This window comes from Tachysurus vachellii, chromosome 20, assembly GCF_030014155.1.
Source record: "Tachysurus vachellii isolate PV-2020 chromosome 20, HZAU_Pvac_v1, whole genome shotgun sequence".
NCBI classification, from domain to species: Eukaryota; Metazoa; Chordata; class Actinopteri; order Siluriformes; family Bagridae; genus Tachysurus; species Tachysurus vachellii.
Window position 1 is genome coordinate 14205978 of NC_083479.1, and position 23044 is coordinate 14229021.

The 23044-nt window shown below is 40.8% G+C and overlaps 1 protein-coding gene across 4 annotated transcripts in view; it reads left to right on the forward strand.

Moving 5' to 3' along the window:
* The window catches only part of map3k1 (mitogen-activated protein kinase kinase kinase 1, E3 ubiquitin protein ligase), a 36386-nt gene extending 13779 nt beyond the window's left edge, over positions 1-22607 (forward strand). For all 4 annotated transcript variants that reach the window (XM_060895636.1, XM_060895637.1, XM_060895638.1 and 1 more), the window contains exons 2-20: positions 5962-6112; positions 6277-6501; positions 6764-6958; positions 7057-7173; positions 7250-7398; positions 7880-8001; positions 8355-8436; positions 10195-10372; positions 10571-10831; positions 12746-12867; positions 13120-13211; positions 13313-13505; positions 13643-14888; positions 15023-15175; positions 16436-16598; positions 16754-16885; positions 17867-18009; positions 19124-19255; positions 20168-22607. In XM_060895636.1, coding sequence (XP_060751619.1) covers positions 5962-6112; positions 6277-6501; positions 6764-6958; positions 7057-7173; positions 7250-7398; positions 7880-8001; positions 8355-8436; positions 10195-10372; positions 10571-10831; positions 12746-12867; positions 13120-13211; positions 13313-13505; positions 13643-14888; positions 15023-15175; positions 16436-16598; positions 16754-16885; positions 17867-18009; positions 19124-19255; positions 20168-20317 — 4006 coding nt within the window. In that variant the 3' untranslated portion in view covers positions 20318-22607. The remainder of the gene's footprint in view (positions 1-5961; positions 6113-6276; positions 6502-6763; positions 6959-7056; positions 7174-7249; positions 7399-7879; positions 8002-8354; positions 8437-10194; positions 10373-10570; positions 10832-12745; positions 12868-13119; positions 13212-13312; positions 13506-13642; positions 14889-15022; positions 15176-16435; positions 16599-16753; positions 16886-17866; positions 18010-19123; positions 19256-20167) is intronic.
* Positions 22608-23044: the final 437 nt, after the last annotated feature.

Sequence of the window (23044 nt, forward strand, 5' to 3'; positions counted from 1 at the left end):
GCCACCACCACCACAGCTGCTGGATTTTGTATTTGGGGAATTGTATTTCTGGATTTGGAATAAAATCCAATGTGGCCTCTTGCACAAACTCTTCTATATCTTAGATCGCTGATGAGGGCAAGTGAAGCCACAGTGACAAAAGCGTGCAAGAAGCTACAGAGCACCAAGCAGTAAGCATGTCTAAATGGAGAAATTATTTATAATAAGTACAAGTCTCGGATTACCTCCAAAAATAAAAGCTATTTGCAGAGTTCTGCCATCATGTGAGGCCTTTTAGAGCCTGGAGGCAGGATGCATCCAAAAGTATTTAGCCTTTGATACTTGTGAGGTAAACTTTCACCACCTCAGTAGGCACACATCACATGGTGGATACTCACAAATAGCAAAAAAAGCCTGGCAGTTAATCTTGCACTAATCCTCCTCCTTTTGACTTTTTGTGTGATTTTAAAATGAATAGGGTTTGTGCCTTGTAAGTTAACCAATCAAGTTAACCAATTGGTAAGTTAACCAATTAAAATCAATTAATTTTGGAATAAGCATCTTTTTTCTACATTACACAGAGAGATGGCAAGATTAATCAGTATCCTGACCCAGTGTGTTGTTTTTTTTTTTTGCAGCAGCAGCAGGTAGTTCACTAGACACCAAAATGTATTTTTGCTCATTTGTCTGTTTAATTTTACTCACCTAATCTTTGTCTACCCCTAAAACTCCCAGCACCGGTTACTGGGTCTAGATGTGCATTCCTCGTACTCTTAACGTTATACCTTTCCAGTCGTTCTCTGCAATTAACACCGGCTATTCAGATTAGTAACTGTATGATAACCCAAGATTTAAGGGATTAAATAAAAGTCTCATTAAACCCCTGCTTGTTCCCCAGTGTATTAAATGTAGCAAGACATTTAATACAGGCATATTTTGTCAGGCATATTTTGCAGTATGAAATATTTTTTAATGTAGAATTTAGAAATGAATTCTGTAAAATAACACATTACTTTGTGCAGTGGGAGAAAGAGAAAAAAAAAAAAGTAATTCTTTGCACACTCTTGGCATCTTCAATAAATACATACGTTTTGATTCATATGTTTGATCCTGTGTGTATAAACCAATCTGTGTGTGAAATGTATTTTGTTGATGTGTGAAAATTTACCCACACTAGAATCAGTGTGGTGTTGCTTTTAGGTACAAAATATCTAGCCTGTTTACTGACTTGCAGAACATCCCTGTAGTTCAGGGTGTGCAGTAAACCCTGGTTTTGAATTGCTCGGAAATGTTCACACGCATCACATCACCAGCACTTATTACAAACCTAGTTACTGTTACTGCATCAGGAGCTGTTGAGGATTTTACAAACAACTACAAATCCCTTTCACATGCTAGTCAATGTTACGGCTAGCAACTTCCCTGATTCTACCCTAGCAGGACTGCATGAAGCATTCCCACATTGAACATTTGTAGTGGCCATTTATACCGAATCCCTCATCTGTGCTTGTCCTACTAACTCTGCTGTGCCTTTTATACACATTGGCAGCACGGTGGTGTATGTTTTAAAAAAACCTGACAAATATGCATCTTTCAAAACATGCTGCAGGCGCCCCAGCTCATGCTGTTGTTTAGCAACAGCTGATGGAAGGCGATACCGCTCGTGCTGTTATTTTGGACCGCATGCATCGTGTGATGTGCGCATGCAATGCTGCAGGAGGTCAGCACCTCTGACTTCCCCAATGCTTACTTGGTAAAGGACAAGGAGAGGAAGTTTACAATGCTCATGAACTGATCTCTGTACAACCAACCCTCTTCCCAACCCCCTTCGATGGTTTGTATCATACCCGGAATGAAGATTTCATTTCTCTTTATCCAGTTCTTTACTAGTCAGTTTCTCCATCTTCCAGTTTCGCAAAAAGGTTTCTGTTCTCTAAATACACACTTAACAGCTTGTATTTTAAAATATTGATTGAGATGCAGCCTCGCTCAAAGGTTGTTCCTCAGTGCGGCGGGTAACAGAATAAATTTCCCTTACATTTGCCTTCCTGTTTTGCTGACTGATGCTACATTTACATTAAGAAGCGAAAACGTAATATATAGCAAAATCTTAACTGTCCATCTAAAGCTGTAACCTTGCGAGTCTCACTACAAGGAGCTGGCAAGTTGTTTGTTGTAAATTATGTGCTGATCCTGTCTGTACAATCCAATATCAAATGGCTCCGAATTAATTAGAAATGCCAGGAGCGTAAATCTTTTAGTTTATACCCACAGTATTTAAAGTTGAAAGCCTGCTCAGTGCTTTTGTGCAGCTCGGGCACTTGTGTAGTCAGTTGTATGTCCCCCGGGACAATGTTGCATATGTCTGACTTGTTTTCGGCTGTCATCGTCGCGCTTGACAAAGGAGGCGTTATGTCTCGGTGGGGTTGTGAGCCTAGTGCTCAGTGTTCATTAATATAACCGTTTTCTCAGTAGCTTAGCAGTAACTCTGCTCTCCTTCCTACTTGTTAATTTATATTTAATGATCAAAGAGACACAATTAAAAAAGAGAGAGAAAAAAAATGACAAAAATTGAAGCTCTAACTTTGTGTGAAAATGATAAACACAGCCTACAGGCTTCTCTTATGAACTCAACAGTCAGGACATAGACTAGCTTGTTGCTAGCTGTTAGCTTTATCGTATTATGGCTCTCTAGCAAGTTAGCATGCAGTTTAAGATTAGTAGATATTTATTGTAAGTGTGTGGTAAAACTTAGGAGAAAACATTAACATTGTGTTCAAATTTGAAATATTCCTTTGAGTTTAGATTCTCTCCTCTCCTGCTAGCTTTGCAAATCCTTTGGAGAAGAGTGGAACTTAAAGTGGATTTATTTAAAAAAAATTTATAACAACATACAGAATTTAGCAGAAGTTGATGAACTTTTCATAACATTAACAGATATGATATTCTTGTTCAAATAACGGTGTTCGAACACTTTTATCTTGCCGGTTAGCTTGCAAATGTTTTGGCTCCACACAATCTCTAACCTTGCACAAATTTGCGATATGATTAAGAATTTAGAAACTGAATAGAAGTCCTTTTGATGGTTGAAGGTCATGTGTAAGTTCAGAACTGAAATATCGCAGCACGGATCGGACACGCCAAGCTGAGAAAAATCGAAAGAGATTCTGTTTCCGTGGCACAGGCTGAAGGACGTAGGATCATTTAGTGTGTTGGGAAACACTTACAAACACAAATCTCACACTATTATTATAGTAGTGTGTCTGACTAGTGCTCCACCTACAAGTAACAGTGTAATTGCAGGTAATTCTGAGCAGCCATTTAGCACGGGAGGCAGATAGGGACGTAGCTATCTTTGTCACCTTTTTTTTTTTTTTTTCGCCATGTTCGAGCGGTTTAAGCGGTTCGAGCGGTGTGCGGTGGTTTAGACCTAGTAGCCCAATGCTAATAATCCTTAGAGAGGATTATGCCTTGGTTGATTTGGGATAAGAATTGTTTGTTGTTTTTGAAGAAAACTGTCAGATTAATGATTTATTTGGGTGTTATTCTTGTTTTATTTCTATTTCTGATGAACAAAGTTGATGAGAATCTTCTGGAATTTGACCTGTTCTTGTTGGCCTTTGTTTTTAGCTTAACATAAACAGCACCATGTGATCTTCCTTAATCAGAGCAAGTCAAGTGCACGTGTACTTTTCCAAGTGTGTTCTGTTTCCTCATATTTGGAAAAGACATCAGCTTTGACGCACAGTGGTGTTGGCTAAGATTTCACAAAACACCTGCTGCCTTTGTCTTGACCAGTTTTGGACTTGAGCAGATTATGTGTTTGTATTTTTTTTGGTTCTATCCTCTGATTTTCACAGTGGCCTTCTTTTGTTTCTTTGTTGACCCGTATTGTGTTTTTGACTTTGTTTAGTTGTCATTAAGCTTCTTGTGCTTTTGTCTATGTTTGGAGCCTTTATTTAAGGGCTGTGGGTTGTGTGTGTGGGACTGTTAAGTCCTTCTAAGAACAAGTAGCTCCTGCTATTATGTGCAGTGCTTCGACTCCACTATCCCCTCCAGCAGAGAGCTGCTGATTGTCTGCGCCGAAACTTGAGAGCTGGGAACTGCGTAGTTCATGAGAAAGGGTGTGTGTGCACTCAACAGCGTGTGGGTGCATGCACATGTGTTATGGTGTATTGTGGAAAAAAAATGAATGCATGTTAGGTTAAACATGTGTGTGTTGTGTGCATGTTTGCATGATAGAGAGAGAGAGAACCACAATACTGGCTTATGAGGAGGTTTGAAATGGATTCCCAGCCGCCGGCTTTTCTACATCCCACCTGCATGGCCCACAATGCTTCTTTGTTCCTGGCTCATGGCACTGTGGGATAGCTGTTACCCGAGAGCCGAGGGATGGTCACCACCAACTTTTTCTTTCAGAGCAGAGATGGTAAACTCCTGCTATCTGGTTTCGCTGTACTTGAGTTGGGCTCCAGGGAGTTCAGCTCTCTCCTCGTGGGAGTGCGAATGCTACGTGCCTCTCGCTTGTTTGTTTGCACTCCAAGTACTGTAGTTACCCCTAGATGTACCAGAAGGTGTTTGGTGCAGACTTTTGAATTTCTAGTTCTCTTGAAGTGCTTACATTTTGTGTGATATCAATGAAGAAAACTGTGATTTCTTTTTCTTTTCTAAATTTTCTTTAAAACTTCCAAAGTAATTGCTTCTAAGCATTTGGTGTATTCAGTTGTAGCTCAAATCTGCATTTATAGGCCCTTCATTTTAGGCCCAAGGTTTAGAAAAACGTAGTTCCTCTCGAACTGTAAATGTTTTTGCAGTTGTCAGGACTTCAGCCAACTTCCTCTGCGATGCACCCTTTGCTTCAAACAAGGCTGGGTTCAGCAAAGGAAGTCTGGCTTTCCTGTTCTCTGGTTTGTTATTGTTACGCCACCCTTTATTGAGTAATCGAAAAGGGCCAAAGGGGTGCACACCATCGATTCTGCTCTTAATTAGAGATGAAAGCTTGCCACAACTGCCCTTCCCGTATCCTGACCACCCTCCCACAAGTGGACATTTGGGGCCAAAGAAGTGGTAGGGTCCTTCTTTATCTCTCTGTTATGTTCACTCTCTACCTCTCATTAAGCTGTCATGGCAGGCTGGCCAGGGGATTTCCATCCACCATGTCCTCATATTTAATTGATTTAATGAGACTTGGCTCCTGCGATTTTGATTATCATCAGTTATTTCTAGTATCTTAAACACTTAATTATTTTTGAGTGCATTTGCTCATTATGGGGTGTACACTGAAAAAACCCCTGAAAGCTTGGGCTTTATAATAGAATCCATTTCTAAAACAATGGATGCACTTTTTTTTTAATCTGTGAAAGTGATACTGTCTGTTTTAGGACAAGTGTCCAGGGATAGTTAGCCAAAGCAACAGAAACACTAAGCACACTGTTCCACAGGTCTGTTCTTATTGGGTTTGGGCAGGTAAAAAAAAAAAACTATGCTGGCTTCAACACCTCAGTGCTGGGTTGGCCAAAGACCTTAGCCTTTTCCACCACATTTTTGTCTGTTGTCTTTTAAAAGCACTTAGAGTGTTAGTTACTTAAAAGAACTCTTTCACAAAGCAGTAAGTGTTACGGGCTCAGACCGCCGGGGCTCCTTATCATAACATCCTCTGCTACGAGGCAGGCTGTTTGTTCTGAAGCTCTCGGACTGCCGTTGACCTACACGGTGGGAGAGAGACAGACAGAGAGAGAGAAGGCTTCATTTGCGCTGCTTACTCAGCACTCTCATCGACCTCACATGCTATGGTAGCCTTCAGTACGGTTCATCTGTTATGGACCGGAGACTGGATATCCTGAGGCTGCTGGATTTCATAAACTTCAGACAAACCTTAAAGTTGGTTTGGATTTTAATTGATTGTAAGGGAGATTTTGTGCGCAAAGCACTTTATCAAGTTTAACATTGTTTCTTGTTTTTTTTTTTTTCTTTTGGATTTAGCCGTGACATGGAAAACAAAGAGACGCTGCGTGGGCTGCAAAAGATGGAAGACCGGCCGGAGGAGCGCATGATCCGGGAGAAGCTCAAAGCCACCTGCATGCCCACCTGGAAACACGAGTGGCTGGAGAGGAGAAGCAAGAGAGGCCCAGTGGTCAGCCACACAAACATACACCCACTTCTGTATCATTACCTTGTCACAAATACTTACATTTTTTCTGTATTTCATATTTCCCATCTTTAAATTGCCAGTGTTACTCTGGGACATTTCTTATGTGTGGACATTGTTGTAATGGTGCGTATCCCACTCTTGTTCAGGTTGTGAAGCCCATACCCCTGCGGCCAGACAGCAGTGAAGCTGGACGTCTGGGACTCGAGGCGGGCAGCGACAGCGCAAGTTCCTCATCCTCTCAGAACAGAGGCCGTCGTAGCCCCTCCCCTGGACCTTCCTCATCCTCAATCTCTTCTACTTCCTCATCTAACAAGACGGCTGTGAAACCAGAGTCCCCCGGCGTCCGCAGGAAGCGGGCATCCCCTGTTCCTGTAAGGATTACTTCCACACTCTAGCACACGGGACAATTAAGATTATTACTGTTTTGTGTTTATTCTTTTTCTTGTGTGAATAAACATGTATTTATTTATAATCTTCTTATAAGTTAATGATAAAAATACAGACCAGTTATTTGGTTTGTATTTACTTCAGGAGGCTTTTGCAAAGGAACCAAGTAAACAAATGAATGATGTTCAGATGCTGTGTTGTAGGGCTTGTTCCTAACATGCACATCTCTGGCTTGTCTAATTTCAGAGCGGTAGGGTAACTCCTCCTCGACGAGCGCCATCACCTGACGGCTTCTCCCCTTACAGTCCTGAAGAGACTAATCGCAGGGTCAACAAGGTCATGAGGGCCCGTCTCTACCTGCTCCAGCAAATTGGACCTAACTCGTTCTTGATTGGAGGAGACAGCCCCGACAATAAATACCGTGTGTTCATTGGACCTCAGGTAAGAATTGGCATCTAGCAATGTCTCGAATTAAAACGGATAAGCATGTGGCATGGTCATCTTCTAGGCTTACTAATATTATTACGTTTGCTTATTAGACCTGCAGCTGTGGTCGTGGAGCTTTCTGCATCCATGTGCTTTTCGTCATGCTGAGAGTTTTCCAGTTGGAGTCGTCCGACCCACTGCTCTGGAGAAAGACCCTTAAAAACTTTGAGGTAAAATGTTTAAAAAGAAATACATTATCCAAATACGAATCCAAATTCAACTCACACCGTATTGTCCATGCTCCAGGTGGAAAGCTTATTTCAGAAGTACCACAATCGGCGGAGCTCACGAATCAAAGCTCCATCTCGCAGCACCATTCAGAAGTTTGTGACGCGCATGTCCATCACTCACACATCTTGTAACTCCAGCTCCTCACCCTCCAGCAATGAGAGCAGGTTAGTTACACGTGTGACTGAAAGGTGCCAACAAGCGTTCCCTGAGCGTCACACTCTTTATTTTTCTATAGTTATAAAGAAATAGATGTACCATGTAGAAAGGTCAGTACTAGTTCACATGTTATTTCGGGAGTGGACTAGTAGAGTCTTGTGCTGAGTGTGCGCATTGTGTTAAAGCTGAATCGGTTTTGAGTTTATATCCGTCTTCATCAGTCTTAAAGGGTATGGGAATAATTTCTTCTAATGGGGACGGGGACTTGGAGCTTTTACATTTTGAGACAACAGACATCTCTTGTAACCGGGAGAAACAACACAGTTTCAGTGAGAGTCGCGCATTCATCACGATAAACATCTAGGCTAAATCACATCCACCATTGTGAGATCCGTTTTCAAAATGACGGTTTCATGTAAGAAATATCTGTCTAAGAAAAGGTCATTGTGGTCAAACCCTGCTCAGTGTGGGTGTGTGTCCCATGTGCAGTATGAAGGACGAAGAGGAGCAGATGTGTCCGATCTGTCTGCTGGACATGCTGGATGAGGAGAGTCTGACTGTGTGTGAGGAGGGCTGCAGGAACAAGCTGCACCACCACTGCATGTCCATATGTGAGTACAGGTCTACACACACACACACACACACACACACACACACACACACACACCCCTTTGCGTGACCTTTAAAAATATGAAGAAAACTAAAAAAAAAAAACCTGCACTATAAGCTTGTAGGATTATGTTCCTTTTGCATATATTAATGCAATCAAAATGTACATCCATATATTTCAATATATATCCATATCAAAATGACTTCTTTGTAGTCCAGGGTAAAGAATACCAGCAATAAATAACAGCTATATTTAAAAATGGTCTATTAAAGTTACTGCCTATTTGTAGCAGTCCACTGTTTATCCACGGACTGATTTCTCTGAAGCTCATTAAGCTCATCTTATGTTCTTCAGGGGCAGAAGAGTGTCGGAGAAACCATGAACCCCTGATCTGCCCTCTGTGTAGAGCCAAGTGGAAGTCACACGATTTTTACAGGTGAGCTGCCCCTCGAAGCCAAAACCACATAGGTTTGATTTTAAAAGGGAGAAGTTTGGAAAAAGTTTTTCATGATAAAGCATTAAATCCTATAAACCAAAACAGCAACGAGTGATGAATAATTCCTCTAATTTAGCCTCTTGGAAAGGGAGTACCAGGAATACGAGCTATTGTTCAGTTCTTGACACCGGCACGGACGTCAGTGTTTCCGAGTCTGTACAGGACGCACCTGCATGTGACCGAGGTGAAAGGGCAGGGAAGCCTGTGGAGATGCTCAGACAATCAGATGAGGTTCAGGAAGTAAAGAAGGAGTGTACTCTGCATTTAGTGGTGCAGAATGCAGTTAAGTTACACAGGAAGAAAATGTGAAGAGCATGTGCAAAAACAAGTGGGCGGAAAGCTTTGATGGCCTCCTGTCCTACTTTGGGCTAGAGCAGTATGCCAAGCCACTCACATCGGCCCTAATATGAACCATCAGCCCAGACCTCAGCAGGAGCTCAAGAATGCTACTGTCAACACGCCCAAATTATACCTCTAGACCACTGGCACTGTCCCAGATCAGCCAATGGGAAGCAGGGGTGCTAAAAGCAGTAGCTATGTGTATGTAATATACACAGGTTGTCCAAAAAGTCTCCAAAGGAGGAATTAAAAAAAAAATAGAACGTTTTTCTAACGTCAATGGCGTTCTTAAAGGCTATCGGTTAAGATAAATATAATTACTATAAAGTATGAAGACTTGGTAGTCTTTGCTAAAAGGGAGTTCATTTTTCCTCTTTAATGGAACTAGTGAGAAAGTAGAAGGCATGCATGTCCGTCCGTCCATCCATCCGTTCATCCGTTCATCCACGGGCTGGTGTATGATGGATGATTTATGATTTGGATAGGCATTTTTACGCAGCACCCTTGTACCCCTTGCATCACAGTGGGAAAGTGTTGTTGGTGTGCAGGTGATGTGTGTTGGTGCATCAGCAGGTTGGAATTCCGTGTGTTGGATCTTCTCTCAGCGGTTAGGTGAGCGAGACAGTATGGCACCACCTGTGTTTTGTGTGTCTGCCCAGGGCTGAAATGCTAGCAGCTAGTCACATTCAGTGTGTCCCAACCTACCCCCCCCATACAAAGACATGAATACAGTTTCGACGTGGGATTCTCTCTGCACAAAAAAAAACCCTGTGAAACCATAGACTGTTGTTTTTCTTCTGAAAACAGCTATTACTCTAATTTTACCGAATGAATATTGTTTGTTTACAAAACGTATTTTTTCTGATTATTACCATTTATCATGTAAACTGTTTACTCTTCTAGCACAGCTTTGAATCACTAAGATCTTGATAACATTTACTGGACAAAAAGCTCTTTTGATAAGCTATTCTTCTGCTTTGGCTTGGTGCAGTTTGAGAGACTATTTTCCAGTCATCCTCTTTTTATAAGTAGTTCTTACTGTGCACCTGTTTTTCTTCATTTATAACTCTTTGTTTAAAGAGAGACACTAGCATGTGTTTTTAGCCTAATTGTGCTATTCATTACACCTGCAGCATATGGGCTCTTATCAAAAATAATAATTTTGCCACATTCTCTATCAGAAATATTCCCAGGGCATGTGGTACGGCAGATGTACGTTTAATTTTGTTCCCCAGTAAATAGAAATGTGTGAAGATCTTGTCCATGTTAATTGCACATGTGCTATTCAGGTCACTGTAGTCATGACCCAACAGTTATGTATCGATCCTACGATTCAAACATGTCCGCTTTTGTGTTCAGTCATGATCCAGCGTCTACAGTGGAAAGCTCCACAAGTCTGGTATCGTCCTCCATTTCTTCATCATCATCCAATGCTGAAGGTCAGAGGGCAGGTCACGAGGGAGATTTTTCTCTCCCCCACTACGGAGTGCAGCAAATCCCTCAAACTTATAAAGAACTGGCTGAGCCTTGGATCAAGGTGAGGTGCAGGAAGATTTATGTCTTGGAGAACATTAATAATGTTGCTTTATAAAGGATTGATGTACACATTAGGAATTCCCCAGAACGGCAGGCAAATTCAAATACAATTTGACACATATGAAAAATACACGGAAATTGTTGTTATTGAACGGGATGTCATTTTCATCACTGTTGGTTGTTCTCCATCTCTTGTCAGGTGTTTGGTATTGAGCTGGTAGGCTGTCTGTTCTCCCGGAACTGGAACATCAGAGAGATGGCACTGCGGAGGCTGTCGCACGACGTGAGCGGCGCTTTGCTGCTGGCCAATGGCGAGCACTCAATGGCGAGCACAGGAGCAGGGGCCGGGATTGGAGCAGCAGGAAGTGAAATCTCAGCGGAAGTGGTGGTGGAATCCTGCTGCAGCGTTCTGTCCATGGTGTGTGCGGATCCTGTCTACAAAGTCTACGTGGCTGCACTGGTAAGTTTTCTATAAGATGTATTATTGTGCCTCCTACCTCCATCCCAGTCAATAAACACTGTATAAAATATATTTTCTTTCTCCTCTGCTGTTGTACTCGTATAAAAAAAACACGCATATATTTAAACACTCAGCAGTAGGTTGATCATTTAGAGTAAAATTTAGACCTGATATGTCTCATCGATATCATGTTCACTCTTTAGAGTACTTTCTTTGCTGTAAGTTTATCACAAACAGCATCAGGACCTACTTAACAAATTTGAGATTAATTTCACTACTACGATGCTACTCATCACACGCATCAGGCATCAGTGTTTATCTCATGATCGGGCACCTTGTGCGCTCTCGTGACTGGGCTTCTATTACACTTGTAGGAAATTATGCAATACCAATCTGCTATGTTATCTTGACAATAGAGAGAACTCAAGTACCAGAGTAAACCAAATAGACATTTGTAGTCGCAAAGTGAACCCTGTATATTTTTGCTGCTTTTTTGGCTCTGATTGATCCCCAGACTGAAGATATGCTCACCTTTTGAAGCTCTTTGCATCACCGCTGACCTTAAACATCTACTTGAGTATTTATTCGTCTTCAATTCAAAATAAAAAATAATCAGGTTTGGTTTTTATTAAATTAGTTGGCGTATTTGAGAGATTCTTGTGTAATAAATAGATTTTTCTGTTTAACTCTTATACATTAGTGGCTATTTGAGCAGTGCCAAAGTTCAATATTACCGCAAACCATGCTGGATAGTTCTAAAGTTCACTTTAAACCAGGAAGTCTGCAAAACAGCAGGGGACACCAAGCCGGGGCTTGAAGTAAATTTTTTCTGAATTATTTTTTGTTTTTTGATTTAGTTTTTTCTTCCCCACTCGTGACCTATTTCTGCTTCTTTTAAAGAACAATAGCTTTTAGAGACTGTTTTCATGGCATTCTTCTCTGAGTTTGACGTTAGCCTGAAGCTCTTGGCTGCAGCTTTTTATGAAAACAAGAACAGCTCTGTCCTCTTGGGGGATTTCCAGAATATTTAGCTTTTTTGGATTTTTGCTGTATCCTTTAAACAAAGAAAAAAGGGGGATGGTGTCCATGGACTAAAAATACCATGCGCAGTTTTGTTCAGTTCAAGGCCAGCGTATTAAAGCTTTAGAGTTTAGCGAAGATTTTATTTTTTATTTTTATTATTTTTTTTGCAGTGTTGTTTGTATCGGGCAAGCGCGTCGTCGGACGAATTACTGCATTCGAAAGGACAAGTACGGCATTAAGTGTGTTTGAGTATCTGTTGACAGAGTTAAGAGTCCTTTTTTTTGTCCAGTGAGTGTTTGTGATTTTCTCCAGGTTTATATTCTGTCTTTTTGAGCCAGGGAATGGTGTAGTGTGTATGTGTGTGTGTGTGTGTGTGTGTAGCTGGAATAAGAAGGAGTCAATGCTGAGCTTATCAGTGCTGGGCAACACTCCAGTACAATGCGCTATCAGTCACCACTCCCCAGTCTTCTCTGGTCATCAGGATCAGGGTGAACTGTTTCTCACACACTTACACAAACATACATCTGTTGAGCATATTACTTTGTGAACATGTCAAGTTCTTTGCTTCAGATCCTGGCATCCTTGTTCTTACTAGAATAGTCAGGCTATAATGTGCAAGGTCAAAAGTTCATGGCTGTCTGTTCAACCCTGTGGTATTGCATTACATACCTGCTGCTATGTCAAGGTACCTATTCAGCTTGACATGTGGTTTAATTGACTGTTAATTACTCTGAATTTAAAGCTTCATACTTGCACTCATGTAATCTTGTTTTTATTCATTTAACAGAAAGCTTTTAAGGTTTAACGAGTCTAGTCTGGCATATATCTAGACTAGGATATAGAGATGCTTTCTGAATATTTGGGATGCTTATGTGTTGTTTCTCTTGCCAGAAAACCTTGCGGGCCATGTTGGTCTACACGCCATGCCACAGTCTGTCGGAGCGCAGTCGCCTGCAGCAGCTGCTCCGGCCCGTTGTGGAGACCATCTTGGTTAAATGTGCTGATGCCAACAGGTGCTTTACCACCTCAAGTCTGAAGTAGAGATTTCAGGGCTGTTTGGAATTTTAAAAAACATTTACTGCCACCTAATGATGAGTTCTTGTAAAAGCACTCGAAGTAGTCGAGAGATTCACAAGCATGCATTTAAAAAGAAAAAATACTTTACTAGATGTTTAATGAAGTAACTCTTCCCAGTTTTACTGCTGGAGCAGGTATAATGTTTGTGTGTGTGTGTGTGTGTGTGTGTGTGTGTGTGTGTGTCATAGTCGCACAAGCCAGCTGTCTGTGTCCACTCTACTAGAGCTCTGTAAAGGCCAGGTTGGAGAGCTTGCTGTTGGTAGAGAGATTCTCAAAGCAGGTGTGAACTTCACTGACATTCATAAAACTAATAACATTTTTTTTCTTTGTGTAAAGAAAGCAGGTTATCATTATGTGTGTCTGTGTGTGTGTGTGTGTTAGGTTCTATCGGTATAGGTGGAGTGGACTATGTGCTGAACTGTATCCTGGGTTCCCAGACAGAGGCGAATAACTGGCAGGCTCTTCTAGGCCGTTTGTGTCTGATTGACCGGTTGCTGCTGGAGTTTCCAGCAGAGTTTTACCCACATATTGTCATGGCCACAGACTGTGGACATCCCCAGAATCAGGTGGAGAGGTAAAAGAGTGCTTTATCTGAACTAGTCTGCTGACAGAGGAATCGGGATATATCTGAAAAAATACAATCAAGTGACTTTTATTTCCAAGTGCTCTGTCTTTCTTCTATTGGTATTTATTATTTCTTGTTAATTCCAGGTACCAGAATTTGCTGCGTCTGCTTAGCTTTGCGCTGCAGTCCATCGATAACTCGCACTCCATGGTAGGGAAGCTGTCTCGCCGGGTGTTTCTGAGTGCCGCTCGCATGGTGGCCCGCGTGCCCCACGTCTTTGTCAAACTGCTTGATATGCTGAGCGTCACCAGCTCCACCCACTACGCCCGCATGCGCCGGCGCCTGCTAGCCATTGCGGAGGAGATGGACATCCTGGATGCCGTGCACCTTGGCCTTGAGGATGTGCAGGGGGCGCACTGTGACATTTGTCTGGATCCTGCAGCACCTCACAACTCACCCATTTCCACTGAGAGGAACTCACCTACTCACTGTCTGCAGGAAAAACCCTGTGGTAAAGTAGCTCGATGTGGAACAGTCAGTGCAAAAACCACAGACGATATGTCAGATAGGTTGGCATGTATCACTGCTGTGCCTGCTGACTCCCCAAAACCCCCAGTTCAACTTCGTGGCCCCCATAGACCCATGAGCCAGTGTCTTAATTCACAATCGCCCTCCTCCTGTCAGCCACCCCCACTCCCTTCCCCTTCTACCACTCAAGCCCGGCCGCAAGGTTTTGTCCCCAGCAAGCTCACTAACTCCTCCCCTGGTGCCCAACGTAAATACCCTATTCTAAGGGGTGCTGGTGGAGGAGGGACCAGTAAAGACCCCGAAAAGTTGCCTTCCCCTGTGTTCCCCCAAGCTAGGCCTCTGCCTTCCAGCCACATCCATCGTCCCAAGCCGTCACGACCCTCTCTCTCACCTTCCACCTCATCTGATGCAACTAAAGGTCAGTGCCTAGGTCTCAAAAGCAACATGAAGCTCGATCTTCAGGACATTTCTCCAGGGGAGGGCGCAAGGTGCGGTGCCAGCTCTGTGTTTGTTCCAAGCGATGATGCAGTCTTTACACCTGTGGACGATAAGAACCACGGCCTTGATGCTTCGGCAGAGCTTAACTCCAGCATGGAGGATCTTCTGGAAGCGTCCATGCCAGTAGCAGACAGCACAGTGACGTTCAAGTCGGAGGTGGCGGTGTTGTCACCAGAGCAGCCCGGTTCAGACAATGCATACACCCAGGACGTGACACAGAACCAGAAATGCAAGGAGAAAATGGAGGCCGAAGAAGAGGAGGCCCTGGCCGTCATCATGGCAATGTCAGCGTCTCAAGACGCCCTGCCCATTATCCCACAGTTGCAGGTGGAGAAGGAGGAGGATGTCATCATCATACAGGTGGATGTGAGTGTAGCTGATGCTTTTTCTCTTTATTCAGCACTGAATTTCTGTTTTGTTTCTTACTTGGGTAGTTGACCTTCAGATGCTCCAGTAAAACAACATTAACCATTCCTGTTTCCTTTCATGTTCGTGCTCAGACACCAGAGACATTGCCTGGTCATACCAAAGCAAAACAGCCCTACCGTGAGGGTGCAGAGTGGCTGAAGGGCCAGCAGATTGGTCTGGGAGCATTCTCCTCCTGCTACCAAGCCCAGGACGTCGGCACCGGAACGCTGATGGCAGTGAAACAGGTGTGTGTATACATGTCCGAAGGAACGTCTGTTTTATTCTTCTGGACCTGCATATTTGTGATGTCCACTATGGAGGTTCACACCTAACGTCTGGGTTGTGAAAAACTGATCCTGAGTAATAAGACCAGACACGCGAACGTCTGAGATTGTTCACATTGCCACTGTTGAAAAAGATAACATAAAGATTTGAGTAAGAATTACTGAGTAAGAATTTTCTGTGCATTATTAGAGACAATATATTAAACTGTTTTTTTTTGTTTTTTTTTGTCCTAATAACAAAATGTCTATTAGCACACTTACTCACTAACCTAAGTCACTGCTTTAAGTTCTAGAACTGTTTAAATCATTTCTAAATGATAAGAAAGGGCATACATTTTGTGCCCAATCTGACAGCTCTATTTCTCTCTCTCTCTCTCTCTCTCTCTCTCTCTCTCACTCTCTCCCCCTCCTTTCGTCTTTCCCTCCCACGTCTTATCTTTCTGCATTTCAGCACTTTCTGGGTGTTTTGTGCCCATCTTAGTATTGCATTGGAGTCATGCCAGGTTTACAGACTGATTAAAGAATTATATGACACTGAATGGGGCCAGTCACTGTTTCTAGCTAAGCAAAAGGCTTCCACACCTACCAGCCTTGACCAATCAGAGTTCACCTACAAGCTGGTTAACAGCGTTTAGGATTTCTTTTTGATCAAGTGTAGATATGCAAAATTGTTCTAAAACGAGAACAAAATCATCATAATTATGTTAATGAGGGAAGAAAGTCATTTAACTGAAAGGAACTCCTATCTTACTTTTCCATGTCTCCAAGGTCAGAAGTCCATGTCTCTCAAATACAGTATCACACTAAATTCTTACGTGTCATCATCTGCTATTGAGTCACACTGATCGTGTTACAAACACATGAGATGGTTATGTCAAAGCTGTCTGCCAGAAAGAGGGTTATCTTGTAAATCCGTGGATGAATCAACTCAGCTTTAGATGTGTTGCCAGGCAGAAACTAGATGTAGACTGGGGTTGGGCAGACTATGGTGCTCCATATTATGCTCTTTTACTGCTCTTAAAGCCCATATTCAATTAATTACTTTAAGGTACAATTGAAGTCGACAGAGAGAACGTCAGAGTTTTGCAGAGGGTAGAAAGAAGGTTTTAAAATCTAGAAACAGTTCCAGAATTACTTCATTCATAGCAACTTAATTAAAAAAAAAAAAAAAAAAAAAGCAGAAGATCTCCTTCCTGACTTCTTTATGTGATGCATTTATAGGTGACCTATGTGAGGAACACATCGTCTGAGCAGGAGGAAGTGGTGGAGACTCTGCGGGAGGAGATCCGTTTGATGGGCCACCTCAATCACCCCAACATCATTCGCATGCTGGGCGCGACCTGCGAGAAGAACAATTACAACCTGTTTGTGGAGTGGATGGCAGGTAGGATCTCGATTTCTAGGAATCGCTGTCCTTGGCTTCTCACAACATTGTAACACATTTTGATTCAATTGGAGGTTGTTCTCTTGCATCCCGTCAAGTCATACAGACCTTTAGGCTCTTTTATGAACCAAGTCCATTTCTCTGTTTCGTTCCAGGTGGCTCTGTGTCTCATCTGCTGAACAAGTACGGTGCCTTCAAGGAAGGTGTGGTAATCAACTACACAGAGCAGCTGCTTCGAGGTCTGGCCTACCTCCATGAGAATCAGATCATCCACCGTGACATCAAAGGTGAGCTGTGCAGAATCATCATTGATCCCAGAATAAGGGATGAGGACTTTCACTACCAGTCAGTAATTAGCTCACAAGCTTAGCAATGCTGCTGTGATTGGAATCTAGTTTGCAGGAAGGGGAAATAACATTCTCTTAGGCTGTGTTATAACCATGATGTGCACACACAACTGGGTCAAAGCTGAAACAAGCCTTAAATGTTAACAGTTTCATACCAGCTCTTCTATCAAGCATATGTCATAACAATGTGGACATTCACTGTTAGTGATTCCTTTCAAATCTGTCAGCCTTTGATCATGGTGGTTGTCCAGGTTTGTTCAGCTGTTGTCATCACGTTATATGTGTGCTAGACTTCGCAGCCTATGGAGAAAACGTGTGACATGAAGAAAATATCCCAGACTGAAAAGCAAAGCTCTTGCATTGCTTGATCTCTTTTGGGATCGTAAGATCTCTCAAATCTCAGGATTTGTGTCAAAAGTCATTTCTCATTGCATGACATTTCACTTTTCTTAGACGATGGATGGAGATCTTTTGTTTCTTTACATATATAAAACTATATATATTTGTGAACTATGTATGAAATGAAGTTATAGTAGAATAGTAATATTGCTCTGAATTGAGAATTTCCCTGTGCAGTATCTCTTGTTGTTGACAAACAACAAAACCACCTAACAGTAACAATCATCCATTTTAAATCATAAAATGACAGGTCTGAAATTCTGTATCAATGGTATAGTGCTGTTTCTGTAATATTAAAACCACAGTGGCCTCTGGTGGCTTATACACCGTCTCTGCATAAATGCAAGCTCTGGCTGTGCATTGCACGGTTCATTAATAGTAAACTTTGTCTCATTGGATTTGCGGTTACTTTCACTAAACTGCTTGAAACATTCCTTTTGACAATTTAGCTCATTTTCCTACCCTTAAGTGAATTAGCGGTAATATAATATTTCTGAACGTTTCTCTCTTCATCTTGTAAAGGTGCCAACTTGCTGATCGACAGCACAGGCCAGAGGCTGCGGATAGCCGACTTTGGCGCAGCGGCGAGGCTGGCCTCCAAGGGCACGGGTGCAGGAGAGTTCCAGGGCCAGCTACTGGGCACCATTGCGTTCATGGCACCTGAAGTAAGACAAAAAAAATTAACACACGCCGACAAACCATCGGCCTGCTTCACTGATGCAGAAAACATGTTTTTTCAAATATGAATTGACTGTGAAATATGAAATGTGTAAACACATCACACAGAGAGGCACAAGTATTCTTGCTTTTGTAACTTTGGCCACTTAAATGCCAGACAAAACTGCAGCCAAGTCTAGTGAGCGCTCTGTGTGGCAATAAGATTCACGTGGCTCTCTGGACAAACTGGCCAAAGTGCATTTAGATTTCTCACTAACTCCAAGTGAAAGAAAATTGTAATCCTTTTGAGGTAGCTACAATGGCCTGCATGTTGATGTTTTGTTCTTATTGTTGCTACAGACTTTGTTTAATTAGGAAGCTTCCAGTTCAGCAGGAAGCTTCATTGCTAAAGCCTTTTAATGCTGAACACCCAAAAAAAAAAGAAAAGAAAAAGAGAGAACTTTTTGTCTATTCTTTTCTTTTCATATACTAAATATACAACAAACTCGTCCAGATTTCATCCCAACCGGATAAATAAAAGACTTTAATTGAGGCTACTAAAGTCTACTGTAACAATGGGGGGGTTTATATACTTATATACTTAACCGATACCACAGTAAGTCATATTTCATACTAAAATAGGTTGTACTTCAGTGACCTAAGCTTTAGACAAAAATATAAATGATGGTTTTCTGTGTCACTTCATTTAAATAGTCTTCAGGAAGTGTAATCATAGCATAAATGAGCTGGGGAAAGAAATCACTGTTGTCTATGTTTATGAAACTGTAACCATATTCCAGGTTCTCTCTACAGAAAAATGCTCATGTAGCAACTTAATGGAGCTTTCCCACAGATTTTAGAGTTGTTTGCTGTTTGTCTTTCTCTTTCCCGAAACAACTCCACCCTGTCTGTTGAAACGTATATATTTCTTACATATTTCTTGTCGGCTGCGTTTTTGGCACCGAGGTCCGGGGTAGAGCTAATGTAAACACAACTCCAGAGAGAAGACACTAGCCAGATCCCATGCATGACAATAATGCAGATAATAGTTTGAGTTATAATGTGGGAACATGTTTTATAGAAGCAGCTGACCATTCTGTATGGTGTATTGTGCTGCTTCAGGTGTTGAGGGGGCAGCAGTATGGCCGTAGCTGTGACGTGTGGAGCGTGGGCTGTGCCATCATCGAGATGTCGTGTGCCAAGCCACCGTGGAACGCAGAGAAACACTCCAACCACCTGGCACTCATATTCAAGGTGAGGATTACAGCAAAAACTAAGTGACATGCTTTAATGTACGTTTTTAATTTTTAAATATGTGTATGCAACTCGTCTACAAAAGACTATAAAAGGAACTGTGATGTAAAGCTGTAAAGGCCGCTGGTAAAGTCTCACTTTATTATTACATTTATACTAATACATACATACATTCAGTTTACAAAATGTAATTTATTTGGAAATTCAGGCCTATAATTTCCCACACTTCTTTGAAGGAGTTTTAAAGATTTGGTTATGTATTTATACTTGTCAGGCTTCCGTTGTTTAGATAAAAGGTTAGTTTAGGATAAGGAGAAGTTACTAAAAAGAAAACTAAGACACCAAGATCAGCAACATTTTATGGTTGAGGCAGTGGATTTTTAGCCAAAAGTAACTTGAGTAACACAGTACGGTTCAAGTTTAAAGAGTTTCTGTAGTATTCAGTGAGTCTTTGTGGAGTCTGACAGTAAAACTGCTCTAGAGAGAATCTCTGGCTACTGTGTCCTTTAACAGAAATTGAAACAAATAATGTCGAGTCAGGACAAGGAGGCGTCGCTTCCCAACCCGCCTCTTGGTTATGTTGTATTTGTGTATGAAGGAAATTCCAGCTCAGTTCCTTTGGGCTTTCTCTCCAGTTTACTTTTCCATTTCCCAACCTGCTTTTATTGCCACTTTTTTCTAACGCACACAAAGCTCTTTTAACCAGTTTGATCACCAAATGAATCATTTTAAACACCAAATGAATCATTTCTGTGAGTCAATTCTCACAGCACATCACTGTGTGTTATGAATTTTAGGCCTTTAAACAGATTTAATCATCTCCATCCTCTCCTTTTGATGACATCATCTTGCCTTTGCATTTTATGCAGTATAATATGTAGTAAGCACTGTGATCTCTGTTCCTGCCCTCAGATTGCCAGTGCTACCACAGCACCCACCATTCCTCCACACCTGTCTCCAGGCGTAAGAGACGTCACACTGCGCTGTCTGGAGCTGCAGCCTGCCGACCGGCCGCCCTCACGCGAGCTCCTCAAACACCCCATCTTTCGCCATAACTGGTAACACTGAGCTTCCAGGAACTACTGAAGCGCCTGTCCGGGTTGCCCCGTCACTGCTGTTTTCCCCTTCGCACTAGCTCTAGTTCAGCACACACACACACCCAGGGCCTTTTACTGCTGTATCCTCAGCAAATAATGCAAAAGCACCCCATCGAGTGCCTTTATAAAAGCGTTGCGTCTCTTCACTGCATTCTGTTTTTGTGTTTAAACCAAGTTTCTGCTCCTTTCTGCACTGTTTGTTGCCATTTCAATCACAGGAAGGTGCTGAAATGCTTTCCAAATGAAATCTCTGTAACTGGAGCAAGATTTTTTTTTTTTTGTTTTTCAAGTAAGGGTGTAACCTTGTTTTAGCTGATGGAATTATTTTCAAATTATTTGCATTTAACCGTTAATACAAATTTGTGCATTTTACTGTCAGGCCATCAGGCTTTTCTTCTGTGACATGTAAAAACACCATGAATGGGTTTCAGGGAAAAGTGTTGCTCAACAGAAGCTATTTCAGCTAGCGTAAAGCTCAATGTGAAAGCTTATAATGCCGGGATCTGTTTGAAATGTATCTTTTCTTTTTTATATTAAATCTCAACGGAAATCCCGTGTAAAATTATCTGATTTTTATGCGTTAAAGGCGGAGATAATGATGCATTTATTAGCTTTCTTTGTTTAACAGAGTTTTCGATATTGAGACCAGCAAATTGATCTGAACCTCTTCACTGAACTCTAACTTGTAATGTTCTGTTAAAAACACCGATTTGCGGTTCACTTTCCTTCAGGTTCTGTGATAGCATGTTAGCATGTTCATGAGCCTTCAGTGTAAACGGTGTCATTTGTTTCAGAAGTCTTTTTTATTTTTTCCTCATCTGCCTTCTTGGTGCTGTTCAATCTGATGCTTATAATCAATGATGTTGATCTTGTTGTCCTTAAGAATATCCAGTGCATGTTTTAAGAGCTCATTGTCCAGCTGAGCATTGCTGATTCACCTCAGGCTGAATATAAGCGCTGTTCGCTGTTTATGGTGGAGGGATATTGCTGAGCTTGGGCCTTTTTTTCTCATCAGTTATTTTTGGAGGGGAAAAAAGTCTCTTTTATTTTTGGATTAGAAACACTGAAATGTTTTTAAATGTTAAAATTGTATGAATTGTAACTCTTCAAGTGTTTGTGATGTTCTTGTAACCTGTTAAACAATGATAAGGCTCATTTTTCTTTTTTTCTTTTTTTTTTTTTTGCTAACCCCCTAATCAAAAGAAGGGGGTCAAAAATTGTGACAATTTTAAGAGATAGAATTTTTTTAAAATAAAGAAATAAAACTTTATTTAATGCACGTTTTGTGTGGGATACAAGCTGATCAGGCTTGAAGAGTTAAGATGTAAATATATGTGAAATTTTTTGGTAGCTAAAATTATTTTACTTGACTCCTGTATTTTTATACCACACTTTTTTCCATAAATACATATTTTTGTTTTTCCATCTGGTTTATTTTTTCTTAACTTTATCTTTCTTTTTTTGATGTCTTTATGAAAAGCTTTAAAATTATGCACTCTGTCTTTTATATACTGGAAAAGAGATCAAGATTCATTCAAATTCATAAAAAAGCTAATCAGTATTACTGAAATATGTCATACCTGTAATTCAATACTTCAGTTGATTTTTCTTTTTCTAGCTGTTATGTATTTTATTTTACACCAATATGTTGTATTTGCTCTTTTTATGGATCAGAGCTGGACTGAAATTGTGAAATAATGCTGTTTCTTGTTACTTGGTACTTTTTTCTTTCTTGTTTTTGTTTTTTGTTTTTTTTTTTCTTCTTCTTCTTTCTCTTCTTCTTTTTCTTCTTCATCCTCTTCTTTTTCTTCTTCTTTTGTATGTATTGTTTTGTTTCAAGTCTATTGCTTTTTTTATTCCAGTCTCTACTACCTCAGGTGTCCTATAGAGTTTCTTCTACCAAAGTTCACACTATATATATATATATATATATATATATATATATATATATATATATATATATATATATATATATATATATATATATATATAAATATTATTTTGACTTTTATTTTACTCTATTTTTCAGATTTCCAGGGCTTAGGAGCTAATTTTATATTAGCTCCATTTTTATTGTGCAAATAGTCTCCTGAAACCTCTGGGTTAAGGAAATGGAACAATTGGCTTAAGATATATTCTTTCATTTTGAGCATATTGAGAATGTTTAAAGTTTTTATCCCATTGGAAACCTTTTATAACAAATTGACTTATTTTGGTGTTTGTCTTTAGCAAATAAAAATGGGAAATTGGTCTTATTTTTTGTTCATGCAGCTTTCTTTCACACTGTCGATCTTTGAACACAAAATGCACACAAAAATTAAATCTAAGGATTAAAAGATGATTTAGACTTTAAAATGTTGCTTAACATTTCAAAACAATGTTTACTTTTATTTTATAACACCTTTTTGTAAAAGTCCTTACTGAGGAAAACTTAATACGAAACATTTAAGTCTCGTTTAAAACTGATATAAAGTGACCTCCAGAATTATTGGCACCCTTCATAAAAATTGATTGTATTCAATAAACCCTCGACTGATAGAACATTCTTTCAACAAACTTGTTAGGATGATGTCAAGTCATTAGAATAACTTACCTTTTTCTCAGAAATATGTATCAACATTACTGACACCCTTAAAGCATATTTTAAATAGAAGCAAACACATTCGCTCCTGTCTTAAGGAATTGCTTTTGC